Below are 27,706 nucleotides of genomic sequence, written 5' to 3'. Positions count from 1 at the left end.
GAAAACGGCCAAGACAATTGACAAGTGACAGTTTATCATGAAGTGAAAGAAAAAGTCGGAGGATGGGCAGCGATACTTAAATGCTATGATAGTGAAGTATTGATTGTAAATGCTTGTTTTTGTAGTATGCCAGCAAGGTAGATGCAACCATGAACGTCCATGCTTTCTACTGGGCTCTCTGCTTAAAACACACACACACACACACACACACATACACAAAATATAGAGGCATACAATCTCACATTTCAAATCTCTGAGGCCACTTGAATCCAATAAATTGTACCCAAAAGAAAAAGGAAATATTACTTTCTTGGGGTGTGTGTGTTTTTTATTGCGTCTGAATCCTTCCAGCCTTTTATCAAATCTTTTGAGCTTTTTACAAACGCACACAATTTCTTTCTGACTCCCCGAAACCTTTTTTCTAGTTTCTTTTTCATATTTGTGATTTCCTGTAATTGCACATAACAATGTTTGTGTTGACAAATGTTTGTGTTTGCTCTGGTTTGCAGTCTAGTTGTGTTTCCTGTATCTGCACGTGTTTCCTGTATGATGCTGCCATTTCCCAGTAAAGTGAACTGTCACTATTTCTGAGAATGCTAAACTGAAGAGGGAGAGTCAGGTACAGATGAGTATCCTGTCCGACACACTTTCTTCAATACAATCACACAATCCATGCACAGTTAAGAGTTGAGCCTTTTCACTTTATTTTATATTTCATCCTTATTTTATATTTCACTTTATTTTATATCTTACTTTATTTTATATCTCTCTGTAAATTTTAATATGTTTCTCCTTGCACTGATTGTTGTTGATTGTTAAATGTTATGCACCTTCCCGTCATGTCAAATTCCATGGCAATAAACGGTTCTGATTCTGATTCTGATTCTGATTCAGATTTTATCAAATCTTTTGAGCTTTTTAGGTTGGCTTTCAATAATCTTAGTAAAAATGTGTATAAACATTCTAATATTGGCTCCAACACATGTTATCTCGGCTCCACTGGGCCAAACAACGTGTTCCTGCAGGAACTGAACATAAATTCAAAAGAACATACACACACACATTTTCACAAATACAATGTACTGTATTCTACAGCGTTGTACTAGTTTCTGGTCCGTATTGTTGACCAGTTTTGTACTGGTTTGTCATTGAGTTGTGTTTTGTTGTTCACAGTATCTTCCTGCACTACAGGGTGTTGACATATTCCTGTAATGATTCATTGCCAATACTATTTCTGTAAAAGTGAAACTGGTCTGAAATAGAAGAGAAACTAAAAACTGTGCAGTGGGCGAAGTGAAACCGGAAGTATACAAAGCATGTAGTGGTGTGTCGCCTCATCATGTTTTTGAATTCATCACCTGTACTGCAGCTCATCACCCATTAACATCACAGGTAAGATCAGAAACTACGACTCGCTGGAAAATGGTTTATAATGTAGACTTGTTTTCAGCTCTTCCTTGAGCCTTTATGCTCTATAATTTACTTTTAGAACAGCGATGGCAGCAGCAGCCTTGTCAAGAAGCAGAGGAGTGGCTGGTGGCCTGTACTTCCTCTTCACTCTGCTGTGTCTGGTTTGCCTCGCAAGTTCACGGGTAGACGAAAAACTGGTAAATACATTGCTGCTTAACCTCCCATTGCTGTAGAAAACAACTCCGCATTTTTTCACAAGTCGTCATTGTGATTCACCACAAGCAAACTTCCTGTTGAAATGTTCTTAATTTCCCCATCTGCAGTCGTATGCACAGATATGCTAGAGCTGCTGTCATGCTTCGGCTGTTATGTCCACAAATGTAACTGCATGTTGATTCTCACGCAGAAAAATCTCAGAGAAGTCGTTCAGAAAATAGAACAAGACTTGGAGACTTTGAAGGTGAGTCAGTGAGTAAGTTTACGTGTTGGTTGACTTTATGCACTGCAGGACACAACATGATGTAACAACACAGCAAACTGAGATGGTGCCATGTCATGACTTGATTTTAATTTTCCCCTTTAGGCACAAAGAGTCACCATTTCAGAGCTCACGCGTGAACATATGAGCGTTAATGAAGCAATGATTGCATTTGTTGAGAAACAATCACCTGAAGACTCTCTGCCGCTGAAGGGAAATCTGGAGGGCTTCATGGAGAAAATCAAGACTTATATAGATGAGCAGAATGAGTTGATGGATGCAAAAATAGCTGGCATTGAACTTAATCTGGGAAGAGCTAAAACAGTTCTCCAAACACTTGAAGAGCATCAAGCTGAATTATAATGTCCATGTCAATCAGTGCCTCTACTGTAACTCTGATATTGCATCTATTGTATCTCTTCGGTTTTTCTTTCTTATTGTGTTTCTTTGCACTGGCCTTTAAAAATCATGAATTCCTTTTTCATTATCCAATTTGTGAAGTAGAAATGAACAATTTGTATGAACAATATTCATACAAAATGACACAACATAAGCCTTTCTAAATCATTTTACTTCTGATTAGCTCAAATATTAAGATGGGTAACCCAAGTCATTTGTTTTTGTATTCCTGAGCAATACATTCTGATAATAAATGGTGTAATTGAACTATCGCATAATTTTTTTATTTTCTTGCAACTCTGAAATATCAGGTCCACACTTCTGATGCAGGTTTGTTTTATGTAGATTTGGTGCCAGAGCTGATGAGGCCCAGAACATAGCAGCACAGAGATAAGGATGGTTTAGTGCAGAACTGTTCTGTCCTACATCTTGTCTTGTTTCTCAGTTGTTAATCTGAATTAATCGGTCAGTTAAGAGTTGGGCTGTGGGCAAGGTGACACCAGTGGCCTTTCTCATTTCCCAGTTTGTGCATCCTCGATTCCTTTCCTTGCCTCACAGACATCAATTAAATATGACGTGTGTCACGACTGCATCAGCTGTACATGTTTTGTTTTTCTGCTATTTTTTATGAACTCTGTCAGATGAGCAGAACAGTGTTTAGAGAACTTGTGTTTACTTTTAATTATGTAGGAAATTAGCATTACAAATGTTTGAATGAAAAGTACTGTTCAAATAAAGAGACATGTACATGATCGCGTGCTATACACACACACACCTGTCTATCTATATGACAACATGAAATACAGCAAATTAGAGCTGAATGCAAGTGAAAGTTGTTATTGATTTAATAATTTGCCGACAGCTGCTTTTTGCACTTGCAACCATTATGTTGAATTGGGTGTAGCCTTCATTCAAGATGAGAACATAAGTCATTGAAATGTCAAAGAGGAATACGGTTAGAGCAGCGGAAGGTGAGGAGCTGATAGTTTGATTCAGTATTTGATCATCATAAATAAATACACATAGGAATACAAAAGGAACAGTTGCATTCGTTTCCTCGCTCATAGCTCCTATAAAGCCTCCTCGCTCCTCAGTGAATCCTAAATGCTAAACTCTCGTGGCTCGCTTGCCTGCTGCTGATTAAAGTGAAGGGGCCACTTTCTTCCTAAAGAGAGTCAACATAATTCCTTACTTCCACCCATGTACTGTATGTATGCATACACACTGCATCACCTCTGCTACTGGCACCTCAAGATTTCTCAGTATTTTTTATTTAGTTATATAAATTCAATTCGTTACTATTATCATTATTATCACTGATTGGAAAGCTGCAGTTTCAGTATTGGTTGACCTACAGGAGTGGCAGCTGGAGCCACAATAAAGGCAGATCCAACCTCCATTCCAAGAGCCCCCCCCCCCCCTTTTAAATTTACTGTTTAATTTCCTCAGTACAGTACTTGTAGAATTCAAGTTTACACAAAGTTAAATACTCCTTTCAATATTAAAGGAGTATTTCCTTTAATACGTAGGTTCTATAAGGTATTTAGAGGTTTTTATTTAGAATTATTAACACAGGGAGGAAAAATGTTTGCGTTGCCACTATATTATTTACTCCAGGGTTATCATATGTGTTTATTCATCTACCTGGAGTATGTATGCGCTTACCACTATATTTTGTTGGGTCTGAGTTTATATTATACATTTGCTCAGGGATTGTTATAATCTACATGCATATGTATGCCTTGTTATCTTCATAATCTTACATTTATACATTTGCTCTGTTATCTTTATAATCTTATCTTTATTCTCTTTTGTACTCTTTTATATCAAACTCAGTTCATGTCCCTGCGAGGCATATAGTCACAGACATAGGAATAGTCACATGATTCATGTATTTCATAAAGCCTAAAATTAGGTATAGGGTCCAGTTAAAGACCTGCCTGTCCCTGTGCAGCTCGGGTCAGTGTGACCTTCGAATGTCTGTGATGAGGAACCAGATGTTTGGCAGGAGCATGAATTAAGAAGGGGGGGGGGGCAAACTGAGACAAAGCGGGAAAAGATTTAAAGCTAAGAATCCAAGCAGCCCATAGGCCCATACATAGTAGATGCATAGAGACTGGACATCGGAATGACGAGGAACAGGGACCGGTAGAAGCCTCTGACAGGGGGCCCGTATGATATTGGTTAATTAGTACACCAACAGTAGGTCTCATTGTCCCAGCTGTGCCACATGCCCCCAGGGAACGGGATCTGAAAAACCGTTATGAATCCCTACTTTATTCATGATGAACGAAATGACTGTTTAAGGAACATTGAGAGTTGATGAGTAAGGGGAGGGGGGATCATCATGAATGGGGGTTGGCGAAGTATAAAGTAAGTTACATTTCTTTGTTTTAGTCAGTTGAGTCCGGACAACTCGGTTTGCTTGTATTCTGTGTGATGCAAATAAACCTGCGTGAACTGAAGAAACTTCAAATCTCTCTTGTGTTCTATGGGTGTTTGTTACTGAGGTCCTTTTAGTGAGAATCCTGTGGTGTCTCACCACGAGTCAGATAGCAACCAAGTAGCAAGCCAGCTTTCAGATGTTAAGGTTAAATCAACTTTAAAGTCCAAGCCACCGATCACCGACATGGAAAAAAACACAACAACCTCTCTTAGCATGAAGATTTTGAATGACGGTCAGACACTTAATAAGGGAACTAAAACAATTAAAAGTTTCCATCATACATTAAAAAGAGAAATTTCCCCAAATTACTACAAAACTCGCTTTCACACAGTCTCTCGGAAAAACACGTACTCTCCCACTGCCCATATAGACACAAGGCTACAGGCGACTACAAAGAATTCCACCCCACATCAGCCTCATGCCAACTCACAAACTACTACAGATTATATAATCCAACACTGACCCCTGGTGTTCATCGTAAAGAATACACTTTCCCTGAAAACAACAAAGGCCAGAAAATCTGTAATGGTCGTGATTTAAGCAATAGTATTGGAATGCAAAAGCATTTACACTAAACCAAGCACACTGGACACCAAGGATTGGAACCAATCAAGATTTAAAACCCATCTCAAAAGAAAAACGATGAATAGACAGAGCTTCAGTGAGTTTATATGGAGAATAAATATGAAGGACAGGTCTATGTTTAAACCAAATGTATTGTCAGTGGCTGTCATGTCTTCTTGAAGCCCATCTAAGATAATTTGTTCTAATACTTTAGAAAGTACACTAACCAGAGCAATTGGTCTGTAATTTTCAAAGCTGGATATTTTACCGGTTTTATCTTTGATTACTGTTGTGGAATATTTCTATGTAGATGCGGGATAAGAGTTGATTAAATAAACAGAGTCTGATGAATGCTCAAAGTAGTAAGAGTCAATTTATTGCTTGCAAGCAGGAGAGCGGACACACAGACACATATCTCAGTGAACTGTGCAGACCACTTTCAAAAAAGTATAAGGCACATTATGTTTTATGCATACAAGAAGTCACGCCTTTAGTTACCTCATAGTAAAGGGATTATAGGTTTCTGGAGACGGGTTGATTTGTTTCTGCTCCTTATCTGTAATCTTACAGGTGCGATCAACTGGGAGTCAGTTCATACAGAGGTAGGAGACAATGGTTCCCTGTTTCTTCTTCTAGTGTGTGCGCGTCACAGGACATGGGTTTCATGAACTGATTAATACCTCTGTAGGACTGCAGTGTTCTTATCTGTATCTCTGTACCTTCCCCTCAGTAGAACACCATCTTTCTAAACATCCCAATATACTAGAATATATTTTACCATTATGATACTTAATACATATTTTACCATTACATTACTGGCACTAACAAGCATAGAGTCAGGAAGTACGCCATGCTGGCTACAACAGATAACAGACCTGTCTCTGTGAGATTACATGTTGACACACACACACACACACACACACACACACAGAGATACACGTCCATACTGGAGCACCAAATATAGAGGCATGAAATCACACATTTCAAATCTCTGAGGCCACTTGAATCCAGTAAATTACACCCAAAATAAAAAGGAAATATTACTTTATTAGGGGGGGGGGGGGGGGTCTGAATTGCGTCTGAATCCTTCCAGCCCTTTATGAAATCTTTTTAGGTTGGCTTTCAATCATTTTCGTAAAAACGTGTATAAATAATCTAATATTGGCTCCAACACACATTATCTCGGCACCACTGGGCCAAACAACGTGTTCCTGCAGGAACTGAACATAAATTAAAAAGAACACAAACGCACACCATTCATTTCTGACTCCCCCAAACCTTTTTCCAGTTTCTGTTTAATATTTGTGATTTCCTGTCATTGCACATAATAATGTTTGTATTGACTATTTGTTGTATTTGCTCTGGTTTTCTGTCTAGTTGTGTTTCGTGTATCTGCACCAACTGATGCTGGCATTTCCCAGTAAAGTGAACTGTCACTATTTCTGAGAAAGCTAAACTGAAAAGGGAGTGTCAGGTTCATGTGAAGGAATAACCTGTCCTTTGTAATGTACTGTATTCTACAGCGTTATAGTTTCTAGTCTGTATTTTTTACCAGTTTTGTACTGGTTTGTCATTGAGTTGTGTTTTGTTGCTCACAGTATCTACCTGCACTACAGGGTGTTGATATATTTCTGTGGTGATTAATTGCCAATACTATTTCTGTAAAAGTGAAACTTAACTCGCAGTGGGCGAGGTGACACCTGGAGTCTATAAAGCAGTACTCAACTGGTCTGGCTGCGGGACCCACCATCACCTCTTAAGTGTCTGACCATCATTCAAAATCTTCCTCTTTCCACGTCATGCTAAGAGAGGTACAAGTAGGCTACTATAGTGCCAGTAGCAGAGGTGATGCAGTGTGTATGCATACATACAGTACATGGGTGGAAGTAAGGAATTATGTTGACTCTCTTTAGGAAGAAAGTGGCCCCTTCACTTTAATCAGCAGCAGGCAAGCGAGCTACGAGAGTTTAGCGTTTAGGATTCACTGAGGAGCGAGGAGGCTTTATAGGAGCTTGTTAGAAAAATTAACTCGAGGCCGATGTAAAAATCATTAATCACAGGACATTTATTCTTGCAAGAAGGAACAGAGTTGAAACACATACAGTATACATGGATCAAGGCTGCTCAGAGGTTTGTCTCTGAGTCTCAGTCATACTGCTAAACACAAGCAGTGTGGTGGTACAGGGTAATTTATGATAAGCTTGTCACACAAGGACAACATACACACGTATTGCTTTTCACACGTAATCTTCACAAAACCTGGAACAACACTTTAACAGTTTGTTCTAGTACAAACTTCATTCTATGAAATCAGGATGTCTTGGTAGCAAATCAGCTCTGCTCAAGTATTGACGTCTGCTACAGCTTTATTGTCTCTTATTTAGGAGAAACATCTGCTCGCCCCCAAGAGGAAAGATATCTGAGACGCTTGGTGTCAGAGGAAGTTTCAGACACCAGACACACAAGAACACAGGCCTCGAAAGTTCACATGAGGATATTAGTCTTTGTAAGTCAACATACTTCTTTTGTCATTAGAGTTTCCCAACAGAGCTATAAGCGAGGAAACAAATGCAACTGTTCCTTTTGTATTCCTATGGTGTACTTATTTATGATGATCAAATACTGGATCAAACAATCAGCTCCTCACTTTTCGCTGCTCTAACCGTATTCCTCTGACATTTCACTGTTTCATCTTGAATGAAGGCTATAACACCCAATTCAACATAATGGTTACAAGTACAAAAAGCAGCTAAAAGTAAACACAAGTTCTCTAAACACTGTTCTGCTCATCTGACAGAGATCATAACAAAATAGCAGTATAACAAAACATGGACAGCTGATGCAGTTGTGACACACGTCATATTTAATTGATGTCTGTGAGACAAGGAAAGGAATCGAGGATGTACAAACTGGGAAATGAGAAAGGCCACTGGTAGTCACTAAGCAGAAGTAAAATGATTTAGAAGTCATTTTATATGAACATTGTTTCTACTTCACAAATTGTATAATAGAAAATGAAAAAGGAATTCATGATTTAAAGGCCAGTGAAGAGAAACACAATGTGAAAGAAAAGCCGAAGAGATACAATAGATGCAATATCAGAGACACTGATTGACATGGACGTTACAATTCAGCTTGATGCTCTTCAAGGGCTCGGAGAACTGCTTTAGCTCTTCCCAGATTCAGTTCATTGTCAGCTATTTCTGCATCCATCAACTCATTCTGCTCATCTACATAAGTCTTGATTTTCTCCAGATTTCCCTTCAGTGGCAGAAAGTCATCAGGTGATAGATCTGAGACTTTCTCAGCAAACGCAATCAGTTCTTCATTAAATCTCATATGTTCACGCGTGACCTCTGAAATGGTGGCCCTTTTTGCCTAATGGGGAAAATTAAAATCAATTCATGACATGGCAACATGTCAGTTTGCCATGTCGTTACATCAGGTTGTGTCCTGCAGTGCATGAAGTCAACCAACACGTAAACTTACTCACTGACTCACCTTCAAATTCTCCAAGTCTCGTTCTATTTTCTGATTGTCTTCTCTGAGATTTTTCTGCGTGAGAATCAACATGCAGTTACATTTGTGGACATAACAGCCGAAGCATGACAGCAGATGGGAAAATTAAGAACATTTCAACAGGAAGTTTGCTTGTGGTGAATCACAATGACGACTTGCAAAGAAATGCGAAATTGTTTTCTACAGCAATGGCAGATTAAGCAGCAATTTATTTACCAGTCTTTCGTCTATCCGTGAACTTGCGAGGCAAACCAGACACAGCAAAGTGAAGAGGAAGTACAGGCCACCAGCCACTCCTCTGCTTCTTGACAAGGCTGCTGCTGCCATCGCTGTTCTAAAAGTAAATTATAGAGCATAAAGGCTCAAGGAAGAGCTGAAAACAAGTCTACATTATAAACTATTTTCCAGCGAGTCGTAGTTTCTGAGCTTACCTGTGATGTTAATGGGTGATGAGCTGCAGTACGCACAGGTGATGAATTAAAAAACATAATGAGGCGACACACCCCTACATCATTTATATCAGTGATTTTCAACTGGTGGGTCGCGGGCCTGTTTTCGCTGTCCTTTGCCTGAAAAAAAAAGAGGTCCTGTGCTTTTATTTTGAAGGGGATTTTTTTGTGCAGGAGAGTGCCGTCTATTGACACTCGTTAACATTATTTTAGCGTTAATGCCTTGTAATGCTAATAGACAACCGCTATTTCACAGCATAGAAGAACACCCGCAAAGTTTGTTTTAAGGAACATTTTCCTTGATTTGGGTCGTGGCTTGTCATTAAGGGAACTAAAACAATTAAAAGTTTCCATCATACATTAAAAAGAGACATTTCCCCGAATTACTACAAAACTCGCTTTTACACAGTCTCTCGGAAAAACACGTACTCTCCCACTGCCCATATAGACACAAGGCTACAGGCGACTACAAAGAATTCCACCTCACATCAGCCTCATGCCACATCACAAACTACTACAGATGATATAATCCAACACTGACCCCTGGTGTTCATAGTAAGGAATGCATTTTCCCTGAAAACAACAGATAGGCAGAACTTCAGTGAGTTTATATGGAGAATAAATATGAAGGACAGGTCTATGTTTATTTTTAAAACCAAATGTATTGTCAGTGGCTGTCATGTCTTCTTGAAGCCGATATAAGAGAATTTGTTCTAATACTTTAGAAAGTACGCTAACCAGAGCAATTAGTCTGTAATTTTCAATGCTGGATATTTTACCAGGTTTATCTTCGATCACTGGCACTAACAAAACAGTCAGCATAGAGTCAGGAAGTACGCCATGCAGTAAGAATCCAGAAAAACACAGAGCAAGTAACACTGGAATGCTATTGCTAGCATGCTTCAGATGTTCTGCTGTTATTTGGTCAAGGCCACATGCTTTGTTCACTGCCAATTTCTCAATGGCATACAACACTTCATCAGGTCTAATACACACACCAGCATCATTAGGAACATCACCAATATTAAATTCATCACTCTTAACACTGTTGAAAATATCCCTATAATGTCCACTCCACAGATCTGCAACTCTTTCTGGACCAGTCGCCCCATCAATATTCGATGGCCAGAGCATCTTAATGTTATTGGCAACCTTAACTTCTTTCCGGGAATCTTAGACATTATTCTGCTGAAGCTTTTTGGCCATGGAGTTTGCCCTCATGGCCGGTTCATTTCTTTTAATAAAGCGCACAGCATATTGAAATCTAGCATGTGCGTGTGTCTTGTGTTCACACTCTGGACCATGTCTTGCTTTTCCTGATAAAACCCAGTTTTTAAAAGCTTCTTTAGCCTCTAGATGGAGTTCAGACACATATTCATTGCATCCTGGCCTAAGATTATGCTGTTTAGCTTTCTTTTTGCAGAATAATTCACTGCCGTTATTTAGACAATTCACAGTTTGATCATACATTATGCATAGATCACTATTGTGGTTTTGGTTTTTACAGTTAAGGTTGCCACACAGAATTGCATCAAGTGGTATTTCAATATTGCTTAGGCTCTTATCGGTTTGTGAATTGTCACGCAAGAAATCATCTTCTGTGAGCTTTGACCAATCTACTGTAAAGTTTTGTTCATGGTTATCATTGCTGGTCAACTCGAGCAGACTCAACATGTAATCTCATAGAGACAGGTCTGTGATCTGTTGTAGCCAGCTCATACAGGATTGCAACATCCTCGAGACAGTCATGAGCATCAGCTGTACATATACAGTGATCCAGCCAGGAGGTTGTATGCCACGCTTCACTGGTATATGTGTAGCTATCTACTGGCAACAGCACTTTGCTGGAAAGAACCAACTTGCTATCTTGACAAGATGGCATTAGGTGTTGACCAAACAGGGAGTTATTATCTGAGATATCAGCGTTAATATCCCCCAAAACAAATGTACTTGTACATGCACTTTCTCTTTGACAAAAGAACTTATAAAGGCGAACCTATTAAGGTATTGTCGTGGTTTTGTTTTGTTCATGATGCTCAGCTTCGTTGACCTTATGACTTATGGTAAAACTCGACACCTCACAGCTGGCTCAGTAACTGTTCTCTATCTGACTCGTGGTGAGACACCACAGGATCTCACTATTAGGAACTCGGTAACGAACACCCGCAGAACACAAGAGAGAGATTGGATTTTCTTCAGTTTCACGCAGGTTTATTTGCATCACAAGGAGTACAAGTATAAGCCGGGCAGTCCGGACTCGAAAAAAACGCATCACAATTGCATTGCGTGCTACTTTATACCTCCCTTCTACCCTACGTCTCAGTCCCCCCCCCCCCCCCTTCAGAGCTGTCCTCCTCCTTCTCTGAACTTTCACCTCGACAAGTTACACTGTGCACTGTGCACCTTGGTCAAGCCATCACAGAGGGTTTCCAGATCAACCACAGTCTCCTTCCTCACTCGTCTTCTCCTGATTTCGCCCCTGGCAGCATGTCATAGTGACCGGCGCTTGCTCTACCCCTGCATTAGAAATCTCGCCCTACTTGTTTATCTGCGTCCTCCCCCACTTTTATCTTCACTCTCTCTATCTTCACCCGGGCTCCAAGGCTGTTCTGCTCGACTCCCTTCCTACCTTCCCTCTGATAGAGCACCCTGTTCCGTGTGCATACTATTGTGATGTTGTTGTGTTACAGATAGAATTTTGCGTGTCACAAACGGTTACAAAACGAGCACAAATACCCGGCCTCAGTGATGTGAATATACATGACTACATTTGAAATTATGGATATGATCTTACCCAAATATATTTAAAGCACACACACATTTCCCCCTCCCACAGTATTCATCCTTGTTTTGGTTAGTTTCATAAGGAGTGCAAACATTCAAAATTACAAAAACATTGTTATTATGCACAGCTTTAATTGCTATGCACCAGTCCACCTCTAGCCTAATCACACTGATCAGTGGGTCATATTTTTTATGCCACGAAATGGCGCCCCCCCCCCCCGCCCCCAGGTATTCTGTCACGCACTATTCCCCTGCCCCATGAAAATCCTTAACAGAATTAAGTTTATCCAGGTCTTGTTTGTCTAATAAAGTCTCTTGTATACACAAGATATCAGCGCTCTCCATGAGCGTGTTGTAATGGCAAAATATGAATTAAGTATTGTAATGATTAAGTATCATAATGGTAAAATATATTCTAGTATATTGGGATGTTTTGAAAGATGTTGTACAACTGATGGGAAAGTACAGAGATACAGAAAAAGAACACTGCAGTCCTACAGAGGTATTTAATCATTTCATGAAACCAATGTCCTGTCTTCCAAGGTTGTTCACATGCACACACGAGAAGAAGGAACAGGAAACCATTGTTTCCAACCCCTGTATGAACTGACTCCCAGTTAAACGCACCTGGAAAACTCCAGATAATGAGCAGAACAATACAACCCGTGTCCAAAAACCTATACTCCCTTTCCTATGATGTAACTAAAGGCGTGAATTCTTGTATGCATAAAATATGATGTGCCTTGTACTTTTTTGAAAGCTGTCTGCACAGTTCACTGAGATACGTGTCTGTGTGTCCGCTCTCCTGCTTGCAAGCATTAAAACGACAAACTACTTTGATTCTTTCGAGACTCTGTTTATTGAATCGATTGCAAATTGCTCAACTCTTCTCCCGACTAACACAGAAATATTCCACAACAGTGTCAATAACAAAGACACAACTATAATATTCATGTTTCCACGATCATATCTGCATGGCAGCAGACGTCGCAGCCTCAGACATGTTCCTTGCAGCAACAGGTGTTTTTACATCGAGTGACCCCACAGCCGTAGGCTTGCGGGCTCCATAGAAAGTGCTAAATCCTTATCAAGTATGGAGGGCCCCTCGCTCTTGTAGTTTGACAAACAGTTTAGAATGATTAATTCGGTCAAAAGCTTTAGATGCATTCAGGAAACACATAAATATTGTAGTGTTATGTCTCCTGTACTTACCAACAACTTCCTTCAGTGCATATATACGTATAGAAATATACTATGTTTATTTTTAAAACCAAATGCATTGTCAGTGGCTGTCATGTCTTCTTGAAGCCTATCTAAGAGAATTTGTTCTCATACTTTAGAACGTACGCTAACCAGAGCAATTGGTCTGTAATTTTTCAATGCTGGATATTTTACCGGTTTTATCTTTGATTACTGGCTCTAACAAAACAGTCAGCATAGAGTCAGGAAGTACGCCATGCTGGCTACAACAGATCACAGACCTGTCTCTGTGAGATTACATGTTGACACACACACACACACACACACACACACACACACAGATACACGTCCATACTGGAGCACCAAATATAGAGGCATGAATCTGCACCAACTGAAACTGCCATTTCCCAGAAAAGTGAACTGTCACTATTTCTGAGAAAGCTAAACTGAAAGGGGAGTGTCAGGTTCATATGAAGGAATAACCTGTCCTTTGTAATGTACTGTATTCTACAGCGTTGTACTAGTTTCTAGTCTGTATTTTTTACCAGTTTTGTACTAGTTTGTCATTGAGTTGTGTTTTGTTGCTCACAGTATCCACCTGCACTACAGAGTGTTGATATATTCCTGTGGTGATTCATTGCGAATACTATTTCTGTAAAAGTGAAACTTAACTCGCAGTGGGCGAGGTGACACCGGAAGTATATAAAGCAGTACTCAACTGGTCTGCATGTAGTGGTGTGTCGCCTCATCATCTTTTTGAATTCATCACCTGTACTGCAGCTCATCATCCATTAACATCACAGGTAAGATCAGAAACTACGACTCGCTGGAAAATGGTTTATAATGTAGACTTGTTTTCAGCTCTTCCTTGAGCCTTTATGCTCTATAATTTACTTTTAGAACAGCGATGGCAGCAGCCTTGTCCAGAAGCAGAGGAGTGGCTGGTGGCCTGTACTTCCTCTTCACTCTGCTGTGTCTGGTTTGCATCGCAAGTTCACAGATACACGACGAAAGACTGGTAAATAAAATGCTGCTTAACCTCCCATTGCTGTAGAATACAATTCTTCATTTTTTCACAAGTCGTCATTGTGATTCACCACAAGCAAACTTCCTGTTGAAATGTTCTTAATTTTCCCATCTGCAGTCGTATGCGCAGATATGCTAGAGCTGCTGTCATGCTTCAGCTGTTATGTCCACAAATGTAACTGCATGTTGATTCTCATGCAGAAAAATCTCAGAGAAGTCGTTCAGAAAATAGAACAAAAGTTGGAGAATTTGAAGGTGAGTCAGTGAGTAAGTTTACGTGTTGGTTGACTTCATGCACTGCAGGACACAACCTGATGTAACAACATAGCAAACTGAGATGTTGCCATGTCATGACTTGATTTTAATTTTCCCCATTAGGCAGAAAAGGCCACCTTTTTGGAGGACAGTCGTGAATCTATTCGCTCTCTTGAAGCAATGATGGCATTGCAAATGTTGAAAATCTCAGAACAATCATCTGAAGACTTTCTGCCACTGAATGAACTTCTGGAGAGTGCCAAAAGAAGTCTGGAGAGCACCAAGGACCTCCTGGAGAAAACTAAGACTTATGTAGATGAGCAGGATGAGTTGCTGGATGCAAAAATAGCTGACATTGAACTGAATCTGGGAAGAAATAAGACAATTGTCCGAGCCCTTGAAGAGCATCAAGCTGAATTGTAACGTCCATGTCAATCAGTGTCTCTGATATTGCATCTATTGTATCTCTTCGGCTTTTCTTTCTCATTGTGTTTCTCTTCACTGGCCTTTAAATCATGAATTACTTTTTACTTTTTTATTATACAATTTGTGAAGTAGAAACAATGTTCATACAAAATGACTTCTAAATCATTTTACTTCTGCTTAGCTCAAATATTAAGATGGGTAACCCAAGTCATTTGTTTTTGTATTCCTGAGCAATACTTTCTGATAATAAATGATGTAATTGAACTATCGCATCGTTTTTTTCTTCCTTTCTTGCAACTCTCTCCACACTTCTGATGCAGGTTTGTTTTATGTAGATTTGGTGCCAGAGCTGATGAGGCCCAGAACATAGCAGCACAGAGATAAGGATGGTTAAGTGCAGAACTGTTCTGTCCGACATTTTGTCTTGTTTCTCAGTTGTTAATCTGAATTAATCGGTCAGTTAAGAGTTGGGCTGTGGGCAAGGTGACACCAGTGGCCTTTCTCATTTCCCAGTTTGTACATCCTCGATTCCTTTCCTTGCCTCACAGACATCAATTAAATATGACGTGTGTCACGACTGCATCAGCTGTCCATGTTTTGTTATACTGCTATTGTTTATGAACTCTGTCAGATGAGCAGAACAGTGTTTAGAGAACTTGTGTTTACTGTTAATTATGTAGGAAATTAGCATTACAAATGTTTGAATGAAAAGTACTGTTCAAATAAAGAGACATGTACATGATCGCGTGCTATACACACACACACACACCTGTCTATCTATATAACAACATGAAATACAGCAAATTATTGCTGAATGCAAGAGAAAGTTGTTATTGATTTAATAATTTGCCGACAGCTGCTTTTTGCACTTGTAACCATTATGTTGAATTGGGTGTAGCCTTCATTCAAGATGAGAACATAAGTCATTGAAATGTCAAAGAGGAATACGGTTAGAGCAGCGGAAGGTGAGGAGCTGATAGTTTGATCCAGTATTTGATCATCATAAATAAATACACATAGGAATACAAAAGGAACAGTTGCATTCGTTTCCTCACTCATAGCTCCTATAAAGCCTCCTAGCTCCTCAGTGAATCCTAAATGCTAAACTCTCGTGGCTCGCTTGCCTGCTGCTGATTAAAGTGAAGGGGCCACTTTCTTCCTAAAGAGAGTCAACATAATTCCTTACTTCCACCCATGTACTGTATGTATGCATACACACTGCATCACCTCTGCTACTGGCACCTCAAGATTTCTCAGTATTTTTGATTTAGTTATATAAATTCAATTCATTACTATTATCATTATTATCACTGATTGGAAAGCTGCAGTTTCAGTATTGGTTGACTGTTGGAAAAATTTCAATCAAGACCGGTGTAAAACCTTTAATCATAGGACATTTATTCTTTGCAAGAGAATGGAACAGAATTGATTCACTAGAGCAGTGGTCCCCAAACTACGGCCCGCGGGCCGGATTTTTTTTCAGTCTGCACAATTAATCGAATTTTAATCGCGATCACGATTTTGGCTGCCACGATTAAATGAGCATGATCGTCTGCAATATTGACGTTTAAAATACGTGCTCTGCTACATATCAAATCAAACGCTTCCTGAATCAGCCAACCACCAGGGGGCGAACGAGATGAGAGCTGTCATGCGCGCACCCTGTAGAAGTAGAAGAGTAGAAGAGTAGAAGAGCAGAGCGACGGGAGCTTGAAGGACGAGTACTTGTGCTTAATTTATTTACATGCCGGCATGTCATGTCTGTCACTACATGGTCGCGCGTTTTCAATTCCCCTGCTCTCTGTTCCGCCCCGATCCGCACGCACGATGCAACAGTCGCTCACCTGCGAGTAGCACGCACGCGAGTAGCACCCCCCCCCCCCCATAATCGTGCGGCCCTAGGTCAAACGATATGTTCAGTGATGTGGCCCTCACAGGAAAAAGTTTGGGGACCCCTGCACTAGAGGAAGAGTTGGTGTGATTCATCCTCTGAGGACTATGAGTATCTGCACAAGCTCTCTTGGCAATCAATCCCATAGTTATTGAGATATTTCAGTCTGGACCAAAGTGGTGGGCGAACCGATGGTAAACGACAAATGGACTGCACTAGTCTTTCCAACTTTCACGCTACATGTCATCATTCATCACACACCAATACACAGAGGCTACCATGCCACCTGCCCATCAACTAACTGACATTCACACAACACTCACAGCACAGCTACGGGAGCAATTTGGGGGTTAAGCGTTTTGCCCAAGGACACATCGACATGGACTACTAACGGAGCCGGGGATCGAACCGCCGATCCTCTGGTTGAAGGACTCCACTGAGCCACGGTCGCCCTGTCAACTCACTGACAGACCGTGGAGATGTGCAGCAATGCATTTGGACATCACCCTCATAATTTAATGTGCATTTCCATGGAGTGAACAGACCGCTGGCAGGAAAAAAAAACAGACTAATTCAATATTTGGAAAGGTTACAACTAAGCCCCTGTCAGTCAATAATAGAGACTGAATAGATGCTGCCGTGTCAACACCGCTCTGTTGATTCACAGAATTGACTCTGTGCTCTTCGGTGACATCACAGTGCACTTGTGAGAGATTGCAGAAGGATGCAAGGATGCAGTACACAGACATGCTTCTGTAGGCTGAGGTTCTGATCAGTGGTTTCCCTCTGATGTCTCTTCATCAGATCATCTATCGGAGAGTTATGCAGCAAGGTGAGTGATGTGCCAATTGATTATGTGTGATATATTTATATAGGTTGCTAGTAACCATATTGTGTTGTTTCTCTACTAATAGACTTGTTTAGTTATCATTTCTTAATGCGAGGAACTTTGCAACAAATAAGATGAGGCTTCAATTTAATTGTGGATTGTGGAATTATACTCAGTCAGTGTTATTAAAAACTAGAACAAAATACTTTTTCACCGTCCGATATGTTTTGCATGTTTCTCCTGTGACTAGTATTTAGAATCAGAATCATGTATGCTCACGCATACATGGAATTTGTCTCCGGTTTCCACTGCGCTCTCAATGTACAAACACAAATTTACAATAAACAAGAAAAAATATTTACAAAGAATAAAAAAGGGAAGCAAATTTACACAGTATTTATACAATATTTAATCAGGAAAAAAAGGTACAATGACTTTTACCTTTAATAACTACTACTACTACACATTGAGTGTACTTTTACTGTTACTGGTTCCAGCTACCATGAAGGCAAGCAGACAATTCCTGCTGCTGCTCTTTGTGGGACCCATGTTTCTCATCATGTTGTCCGTTTACCAATGGGACGTGTCACTGGAAGAAAGAGGTACAATATGTGTCCATATGTGAGTGTGTGTGTGTGATTTTCTTACTGTTCCCGGCGTGTATCCTGGTGAGGGATCCTTTTTATGCACCACTGCCTGTGAAATGAATGAGGGATAAGTAAATGGATTAGCAGGTGGAGCTGCTGACCTCACCCTTGATTATTGTTGGATTAGCATGGCTCATATTTAGCGCAACACTTTTTTTTGCCGGTGGAAATTTTGAGACAAATGTTTGGCCTTTGCTTTTGGCTTTCACCTCCACTGCCCTTAATAGAAAGGCCAAAAAAAAAAACAGAATTCATTCAACACTAATTGTTTGAGACCGTTACGACACATATTCTCATTCGTCATATCAGAGGGGGTCCGTCGGCAGCAGGAACTGAGAAAGCAGCTGCTAAGAAGACAGTGTGATGGTGACGGCTTTGCTGAGCGGAAGCGCAGTTTGGAAGACATGAGTGACAGAGAGCTGGACAACCTCATCGTGGATGACAATTATGGCATCATCTACTGTTACATTCCCAAGGTGATGAAGACATGGACACAGACAGCGACTTCAGTTTCACAGCAAATCTTCCAAATCAGTAATAGTAGTCTTGTTCTTATATACAACAGGTGGCGTGTACCAACTGGAAGAGGGTTTTCTTGGCCCTGAACCAGAGCAAGCCTCATCCAGACCCCATGTCCATACCCTCTGAGATTATCCACATCAGCAGCAAGTTCACTTTCCTAAAGCACTTCCCAAAACTCGAGATAAAGGTCAGTTCATACAATGGCACCAGAGGTGTTCTTAAAGTGACAACAGAAAGCGCTGATGCACACTTATTTCTTAACTACAGGCAAAGCTGAAGCACTACACAAAGTTCCTGTACGTCCGGGACCCGTTTGTCCGTCTCATCTCTGCCTACCGAGACAAGTTCCAGTTGGAAAATGAGTACTTCTATCAGGACTTTGGCCGGCACATTCTGCACCTGTACGGCAACCAGTCTGATCCGCCAAAGACAGCGCGCGAGGCGTTTGCATCCGGCATGCACGTCTCATTTTACAACTTTATTCAGTACCTGTTGGACTCGCGGACAGTGCGGCCCTTTGAACCCCACTGGAGGCCGATGCACCGCCTGTGCCACCCCTGCCTAATACAGTAAGGCCATTTTTGCCTGCAGGGCTGTAAAAGGCTCGTCCTCTGTGATGTTTGTGGAAATATGGAGGGTTTTTTTTACCTTAGGAGGGGTCTTATATAATGAATAATTAAAGTGAAGTGTTTTTCATTCTATCTTGTGACTTACCTTGTAGTATTTGAAATGTGAAACTCTAATGTGTTTTCATAAAGTTAAGGGAATTAAGAAAGAGACAACATTGTTTTTAAATAATGTTCTGATCCAGATGTGTGCAATTGTTGGAATGCCCCTTTAACATCCACATATGACCAATGAATTCCATGTCAATACAAAACAATGGTGATTTCAGCTGTAGTTTGACACCGGTTTGTTTTAACCTCTCAGGTATGATTTCATTGGCCATCAGGAGACTTTACAGCAGGATGCTGAACTGCTGCTGAAGATCCTAAAGCTGGAGGACGACATTAAGTTCCCTCAGTCCTATGTAAACATGACTTCCCCCAATTCTGTCTCGGACTGGTTCGACACAGTTCCCATAGAGGACAGGAAGAAACTGTACGAGCTCTTTGAGGAGGATTTCAGGCTTTTTGGCTACAGAAAGCCTGCTGAACTGCTCGATGGTTGAGATGAAGTCATGATTGGCACTCTTCCATACGCAGCCAGTGGGCACAGACACCACAATATTTACTATTATACACTGTGGTTGTCTAGGGGCTCTGTACATTTATTTGTCTACTAATTATTTACATCTTTAATACACTACACCCTCAAAATCTAGAGACAGTCCGTCTCATTAATATGCAGTGAGATTTGTTTTCTTCAACTCATTCTACCCTTACTGATTGTTGTTTGTTTGTTGTTTGTGAACATAGTTGGCTAAAAGTATAAAATAAACGGATTATTGTGTTAGGAAACAACTTTGAGATCAGCAGGCAGCAGCAAATTGATGCTCCTTTGTCTTCCCTTTGAGGGACTGGAGCAAAGATGGAGGACACACTCTTTAGGGTGCATCCCAAATCTCTTAATTGCATCGACGTTTCCCTTGCTTGCGTCTTTTCCGTGCATCGTAGTCCTTCCCACCAGAGCTGCATGGAAGCCATGCGAGGAGAGAGTGTGAGGAATTTCAGTTTTAGACCATTCCTAGTGCTTGATATTATATGTTACAGTGTGTTTGCTTGTAAGAGTTTAGACCAAGAAGTAATTTCATCATCAGAGGTAATTTCATACTGTAAGAGCAAGGTGTGAGGACTGTACTGGAAGCGGGGGTTTGGCGAATCAAACAAAGGAACTGGCCCCAAGAATGTAAGGAGGTGTCTGCCAGCGGGGGTTGGAACGAAGCTGGCTGACCTAGGTGAGAAGAACAGAACAATGGGTCATCTGCCCAGGAGGGGCTTATTGGATGAGCCAATCGTGGGAGCTGATCGATGGGCTCAGGGATGTAACTTTGGGGGGACAAAGAGCTGTGAATCCCAGGAGAGAGTCAGACTTCCTTGGGGCCATCCAGTGAACACACCAGTTTGCTGGGTGGCCTGAACGGGGTCTCACATTTATGGAATATTATGTTTGTTTTATCATTCATGGTGTACTTCAGTTTGCAGTTGTTTTGGCTTCTGTTGGTTATTAAATATCTTGTGATTTTGATCTGGACCTGCCGATTCCTGTCCTCCATCAGAATGGGAGCAAAGGGGGGGGGGGCTTCTTCTCCTCTGGGCTGCTTTTCAACATGAGAGGTTCTGAACCTAACAAGAGGAAACAAGGTAATTATGTTTTTAGAGAAATGAGGCGTCCTTTTCTCTGAAGCATCACTTGAAGCGACGTCTGTTTCTGATCACAGCTGATCACAGCTGCAGTTGGCTTTAACAGTTGGCTTTAACAGTTGTGGAGATAGTTTGTATCTGCACACATGTGAACTGTAGTAATACTAATGAAAGGCCACAGTGATCACTGTCAGTGCAGCAGTGTTTTCTCTGTGTCTCTTGTTACCTGGTTAACAAACACCTGCACATGCACAACAACCTGCATTCTGTGTTTAAACCCGTGAATGTAGTTATCTGATGTGATTTTAATGCTTCAGAGAGGCAAGTCGGCTCGATGGCGCCCCCTACAATATGTAGACGATTCAGCCCTCGCAGTACGTCACACCTAGATGTATAAAATTTGGGAAGTAGGTGTATCACATATAGACTTAAAAAAAGGTCATCATCTCTGTAATATAAACCTGCAGGGGGGGGTTGCAAATACATGATATTTTTTATTTAATTTTTTTCACGTTGATTACCCTAATTAAGGCAAGCAAAGTTGATTTTGGAAATAAAGACAGTTGCTTTACCATAGTATTGCAAGGAACTTAGAACTAGAGTTTCCTCTCTTTCTTTCCTTCTCCCCCTTCGTCGTACCAGGAGGGGCGCCTTCCGTCAGAGGTGAGTGTGAATTCTTATTTAGACTCGTGATTGGTCAAACCATATAAAACGTCTCTAAAGAAACCAAAAAGTAGGTCGTTCACAGTGGGGTAAATCCACCCACAGATTCTGCCTAAGTGTCCTGGTAGTTAAGACGTCTGCCTAAATCCCACAAAGTGAACCTACAGAACCGGATTTGTGTAGTTCAGCGTAAGTTGTTCTAAAAACTAAAACTCCTCCTTGAAATCGTTACCCAACATTGGTAAACTGATAGACTGTTTACAGTAAGGAACCTAGGGGGTGGGAGGCGATAATGGCTATTGTGGGAGTACCTCTGGTGTCGAAATAGGGGCAAAGGGTTTGCTAAAACCGGCCTAGCCTCCCCGGAAGCCTGGGACACTGAGGGAAAATAACCAATAGTTTATTGTTGAAGAGAGAAAACGCAACAGTACCTACCACTGAACAACAGTAGCATACCACTCCAGGGATAGGTACCTACCACTGAACAACAGCAGCATTCCACTCAAGGGATAGGCTGTGGTGTATAGTAACAAAGTAGAAATACTTCGTTACTGTATTTAAGTTGTTTTTTTGGATATCTGTACTTTACTTTAGTATTTATATTTCTGTTGACTTTTACTTTTACTTCACTACATTTTGCAAAGAAAACTGATACATTGACTCCGATACATTTCGCCTGAAACCTTCGTTACTCGCTACAAAATAAAATCTATCTTTAGAAAAAAAATGAATCATGAGACCAACGTCGGGGACTGTGGTGGAACACAGACTGCAAGCAAGCAGGTTTGGTGAATCAGTGGACCTAGCTTGCAAGTTAAATCGTTAAATGATGACGGTATTGTTCCTGTGGCAGCTGTCAAAGATGTAACTCCATGTGCGTCAGGGCAAAATGGCTACTTTGCTACTTCATGCTAACGTTACCCACTCAAACGTTACCAAGCTGAGACTCTAAAGTTTCCATCAGTATAAGTCTTATCACTCTATGACCAACTCACTAAACAAGCAGCCGAAGCTGAAAAAATGAATATCATGCAAACTTCCCTTTATGCAGACATAGCCATAAGTTATGTCCTAACTTTGCTGTTTTATGATTAAAAAGTTGTGTTTGAGAGCATAGCCACACTGCTAATGGCTACTCCACTGTCTCTGGATAATTTTGAGACGACTCCAGCCACCTGTAGTCATCATGTGCATGGTACGGAGAAGCATTTGCAGTCTATTCCTCCATCATAGAACAAAACTTTCTTCAGCATTGTATGAAAGAACACGGGTGTCTCCCTCTAGTGGATACATCGTGGTACTGCATGTGGGCGTGGTTTCTTTGAACGGGAACATGTGTCTGACTGCTTTTTCGAAACAAAGCCAAAAACAGCCGATTTACATGGAATTAAAACTTGTAATTGTAAATGAGTTTTACAGTTACCTGAGAAATTTCAAATGGCACAGATTGTACCCAAATGGCCAATTAGAATAGAAGATTCCACCATAACGTGCCTCTAATAAAACCTCTCTAATTGTCTCTGCTTCACTTTATTAGCACCAGTTTGTGTACAAGTAATGATCAGATGTTGTGTTAATGATTGTTGAAGGTTTTGAGCTGCAACTGCATCATTCCAAAGGGATATTTACTCTAAACGTGAACAGTTTTTAGACGGAAATTACATCTGTCATTTATAATGTTTTCCCACTTCATTTAGTCTGACCCAGTAAACGTATATACCTCTGTAGAGACGCGCACGCACGCACACACGCACACACGCACACACGCATGGTCCATTTCTGGGGAGGTAAGAGAAGCACTCAGCATCATTTGTTTCTCATCTTTCTCACATCCAGATCTTCAACAGACAGTATGGGAACAGTTAACACCAACTTTTTTTTTTAGGCTTTATTACAAAACAACATGACAAAAGCAATACATTTTTTAAGTTTCAAACTCACAAAACGAGGTGATGGTGACTTTGTGTCTGGCAAGGTCCATTCCGTGAGACTGAAATGAATTTCACATCTTTCGAAACTCATTAACTCCTGCCTCAGTAACTGTGAAGGTGAACAGTGACAGACCTGGGCAGCTGTCACTTGCATCCGCTATGCATCTTAAACTTTCCACATTCACACAAATCTGGCAGGTGTTCTCGAACCCCATCACCCTCTTGACCTCTGCGGCAGTGTTGGCAGGGACAGCCCGGTCACGGTCACGGTAGCCCATGTGAGGGACTCCCTTTATGGGTCTTTAGTCTCCGAGAGGGACACCTCTCTGTTTGAAGCCCAGGCCCCCCCCCGTGCAATCCGACTGTGCAGTCTATGGTTCAGCAGTCCCTTGGTGCCTTTGGACCTGATGAGGTCTGGGGTTTGAATGGAGTGTCAGAGAGAGAGGAACACAAATACAGAGAGATGCTGAGACATTCAAAGTGCACTTTTCTTTTTCAGTGCCATCAGGAGAAGAGAATGAGAGAGCAAACAACAGCAGTTAAGTTAAGGAGAAGGACAATATGGCTTATCTATGTCTACACATGTAGACATTTCATCTTTGATTTTTTTTTTTTTTTTACATTTAAATTGAGCGACATGCTCCGTGTCCACAGTCAAGTTCAGACTGCTCATATTTACATTTTATATTACATCTGACATTTATTTAGCTGTGGCTCTCATCCTGAATGACTCACAGCACTGTAACATGTTTTCTCTCTCACATGCATGACGTAGAATTATCATATATTTCTCATATATTCTCTGTAGTCTCTCTTCATGCCACTTCTCCCAGTCAAAGGCGTTTGACAGTAGCCATTATGTAGTCCTCCCGGTTTTATTCAGTTTGTTTGGAGGATGCAAAATGGTGCGATCAACATTTGTATCGTTTCATATTGAACTTTCTTCACACTTGGCCAGTGGTGCTGGTGATTTAAACATGGGAAAGCTGGCCAGCTCCTCCTCTAGTCCTTTAATTCCCTCCCCTAAGCCGTCCCCCAGCCCCTCATCCACCTCGTCCCCCTCCCTCAACTTCCTCTCTACCGCCTCGGGCCTCCCCATCTCCCTCTCCCCCGTCCTTCCATCCAGCAAGTTTGCAGCTAAAATCTCAGAGGTTAACTTCAGCCCGCTGCTACTTGTGTTGCAGTTGGCATACAGAGCGTTCCCGTGGCCGTTGCTGGGGTTGCTGTGGATCAGGGTGCCGCTGTAGCTGTTGCCAAGGTGGCCACCATTCCCCTGGTTGCTTAGAAGCGTCGTGGACGTGTTCGTGGTTGCCGTCCCGTTGCGTTTTTCTGTCAATCTGAATCCCTCGGACAGCAGGCTGGCACTGCTGGGAGACTGCGGCGTGGCTGAGGAGCCCAGCAAGTCCCGCCCTTTATCTGACGACAGCGAATTATCCGGCAGGTGGTGACCCTGGCGGGCAATGGTGCGCCGACGTGTCACGAAGTAGAGGAGAAATACACCAAACGCTAAACCCAGGACGAAGAAAAGGATGTAGATGGCCAGGACGTGACGACCTCCTGCTGCCGCCACGGTTCCTCCAGCACTGGGGCCTTCCAGTGTCAGGTGATAGGCTGCTCTGCGGCAGGGGGTGGGGTCTCTGCTGCCTGGTCCCGCCTCCTGGAGCAGAGCAACATGACAGAGGAGAGGAAGAGAGTTGTTGATAAAATGTTTGCCGCTAACACACAAGCGGCCACGAAAAACACGTGTTATTACTTTACAATAGCAGGAAAAAGTGAAATAGGGTCAATATGGTGAGCTAACGGTTTGGCCTGTGTACCTGGCACGTGCATATGTATTTCCCAAGGCTGTCCTCGGTGACGGTCACCTCCAGGTCAGAGTGGTGCTGCCGGGTGTGTCTGTGGGGGGGATGCTCCCAGCTACAGGACCGGGGAGACAGCTGGACACACGGCAACAGGAGGCGCAGACCCACAGAAACTCGCAGCTCCCTCATGGACGGGGTGCAACGCCCTGCAGGAGGCAAGATGGAGACAGATGAGAGTCGAACGGTCGAGAAAACAGACATAGAGATATTATAGCGATACAGAAAATATAACACAGGTTTGAAATCATCAGCAATCATTGTCTTAAAGTAAAAAAAATTGAGATGCACTCACCCTCCGCTGCATCACACTGTCTCAAGGCGTTGTCTACAATATCACCTGCACCAGGCCTGGATACACACACAAACAGGAGTCACATTTTTTTGCATCATGTGTTAGTCGCAAAAACCTTTTAGTCATACATCTCCAAATTGATTAGTCTATCTACGGATAGTTAGTTCCAATTTTGAGAAGTGATTCGATTATTACGACACAGAGAATGCAAATATGTTCTCGTTTTTATGTGGTCACAATATTTATAAAGAAAATAGGTCAATTTTCACACATAACTAAGCCATATTCTAACCCAATGCTGGGTCAGAAAACACTGTCTGCCTTTGGTTCTCGTTTTTGGAAGGTTTCCAGTTCTGAGAGATATTCCTGTCGTACTCACTCTGCTGCTGTGGGCCTGCAGGCCTCCTCCTCTGTGCTCCACACACAGCCCAGTCCTCTGGCTCTGGCACACACCACACAGCTGGGATACAGAGAGCAGCCTTCAGCCTGGACACGAGCCAGAGACAGAGGGCTGCCCACCAGAGCCCGGCCCTGGAAACACGGGGGAACCGTTACAGAAGCACGGGAGCAACACAACAGATATTTCTGGGCGCTGCAGATTAATATATGCATGTTTGTGTGGCGCAAATACCTGGTGCAGCAATATATTGTTGACAGGCTCTTGCGAGGTGAACAGAGAAAGCTCCTGCAGCAAAGTGGCGTTCTGACCCACTACTGCCACTTGGTGGAGCTCCCCGCGATCTGCAACACACACAAATTAAAATATTTACAACACTGAATGTTGTATTAAATCTGTCGTGTCCATTAACTTTTACATGTCTGAGCACAGCAACGCACTTCGTAGTAATTTGTTTTCTATCTTAACACAAGAATTATCGGCGTGAGCTCTAGTTTCCACAGACAGTTTGAGTTAACCTTGTGTCCTTTTCCTCTCCTTATCTCCACCTCCCCGTCTCCTCACCCGTTCCAAGGTGCAGCACTGCTGCCCTCCGCTCGTCGTCCTCGCTGCCCGCGTGAGTTACAGCCAGCTTGGTGTATCGGATTCCCTTCCGCACCAGCAGGGGCGCTGCAGTTACACTGTTCTCCATCAGGGGGTGGTCCCTCACGAATGTCAACACCTTGTCGGGGAGCTTGAGCGAGGACTCGAACCCCTCGGCCTTCAAAGCATTGTTCAAACACTACAAAATGTGCGGGGCAGAATGAAAAAAAAAACATGCCTGAGTTAAGACATTTGTAATGAATGCAGAATGTGAAAAGCAGACAGTCGACATGTGGTTGTACAGTTTAGTACCTGGCCAGGCCTCGGTGTGGGAACAGGTTCAGGGATGATCCAGTTCTCGCAGGTCCTCTTCAGCTCTTTAAAGGGGCCGTCCAACACTTTGCTGATGTCAGACAGACTGAAAACACACACTGCTGACAACTCTTCACCGTCCCTAAGAATGGGGGAAAAGAATGGTTACCCATAAAGCCATGCTGTCCAATCGCAAAAGAATAGTTTGACATTTTGGGAAATACGTGTCTCTTCGCCCTTGCTTGTTCCTCAGCTTACCACTGGGAGGTGAACAGCCCGTAGAAGTGTGTGCTGCTGGGGTCGCCCGGTGTGTGTTCCGTGGTGAAAACATCAGTGAGGATGTTGTAGCGCTGACCGCTCGGCTTGTCCTCACACACCAGCTGGGCCTTGAGGAAGGTGGTCCAACGTCGCTGCAGAGTCTTCATCCCTCCCACGTCAGACTGAACGGACAAGGCCCGACAGTGAATTCACATGAAGGCGATCAATCAGTCAATCCGACATTCAATCGGGACGGCGGGT

General features: G+C 42.0%; 3 protein-coding genes across 7 annotated transcripts in view; 2 read left to right on the top strand and 1 right to left on the bottom strand.

Moving 5' to 3' along the window:
• Window positions 1-1,293: 1,293 nt before the first annotated feature.
• On the top strand, window positions 1,294-15,220 carry LOC306714386 (uncharacterized protein). Of its 5 annotated transcripts, XM_079184407.1 has the most exons (5): window positions 1,294-1,392; window positions 1,495-1,592; window positions 14,250-14,267; window positions 14,477-14,530; window positions 14,654-15,220. In XM_079184407.1, the coding sequence occupies exons 2-5, from the start codon at window positions 1,497-1,499 to the stop codon at window positions 14,951-14,953; spliced, it is 468 nt and encodes a 155-aa protein (XP_079040533.1). In that variant the 5' UTR covers window positions 1,294-1,392; window positions 1,495-1,496; the 3' UTR covers window positions 14,954-15,220. The 5 variants fall into 5 exon arrangements, 4 of the variants coding, with proteins under 4 accessions (XP_079040533.1, XP_079040536.1, XP_079040535.1 ...); XR_013767623.1 differs by lacking the exons at window positions 14,250-14,267; window positions 14,477-14,530; window positions 14,654-15,220 and adding exons at window positions 1,817-1,870; window positions 1,994-2,818 and having other exon boundaries at window positions 1,490-1,607; XM_079184410.1 differs by lacking the exons at window positions 14,250-14,267; window positions 14,477-14,530 and adding an exon at window positions 1,817-1,870 and having other exon boundaries at window positions 1,495-1,607.
• A 2,958-nt stretch (window positions 15,221-18,178) lies between these two features.
• LOC306714575 (carbohydrate sulfotransferase 12-like) lies at window positions 18,179-20,016 on the top strand (the record flags this gene model as incomplete). The annotated part of the gene is made up of 5 exons (XM_079184622.1): window positions 18,179-18,278; window positions 18,633-18,799; window positions 18,889-19,032; window positions 19,113-19,414; window positions 19,776-20,016. 5 exons carry the CDS (start codon window positions 18,179-18,181, stop codon window positions 20,014-20,016), a joined length of 954 nt encoding a protein of 317 aa, XP_079040748.1.
• Window positions 20,017-23,700: 3,684 nt separating this feature from the next.
• Window positions 23,701-27,706, bottom strand: part of sema4f (sema domain, immunoglobulin domain (Ig), transmembrane domain (TM) and short cytoplasmic domain, (semaphorin) 4F) — a 41,463-nt gene continuing 37,457 nt past the window's right edge. Inside the window, exons 8-15 of the mRNA XM_079184708.1 lie at window positions 27,446-27,627; window positions 27,188-27,329; window positions 26,858-27,074; window positions 26,528-26,637; window positions 26,276-26,427; window positions 25,897-25,952; window positions 25,560-25,750; window positions 23,701-25,399 (exon numbers count right to left, since the gene is read on the bottom strand). Of these exons, the coding sequence (XP_079040834.1) occupies window positions 24,671-25,399; window positions 25,560-25,750; window positions 25,897-25,952; window positions 26,276-26,427; window positions 26,528-26,637; window positions 26,858-27,074; window positions 27,188-27,329; window positions 27,446-27,627 (1,779 nt within the window). The 3' untranslated portion in view covers window positions 23,701-24,670. The remainder of the gene's footprint in view (window positions 25,400-25,559; window positions 25,751-25,896; window positions 25,953-26,275; window positions 26,428-26,527; window positions 26,638-26,857; window positions 27,075-27,187; window positions 27,330-27,445; window positions 27,628-27,706) is intronic.

Source organism: Pholis gunnellus, assembly GCF_910591455.1.
Source record: "Pholis gunnellus genome assembly, chromosome: 23".
Classification (NCBI taxonomy): Eukaryota; Metazoa; Chordata; class Actinopteri; order Perciformes; family Pholidae; genus Pholis; species Pholis gunnellus.
Note: the sequence above shows the minus strand (reverse complement) of the source record. Positions and strands in the feature narration are given on the sequence as shown.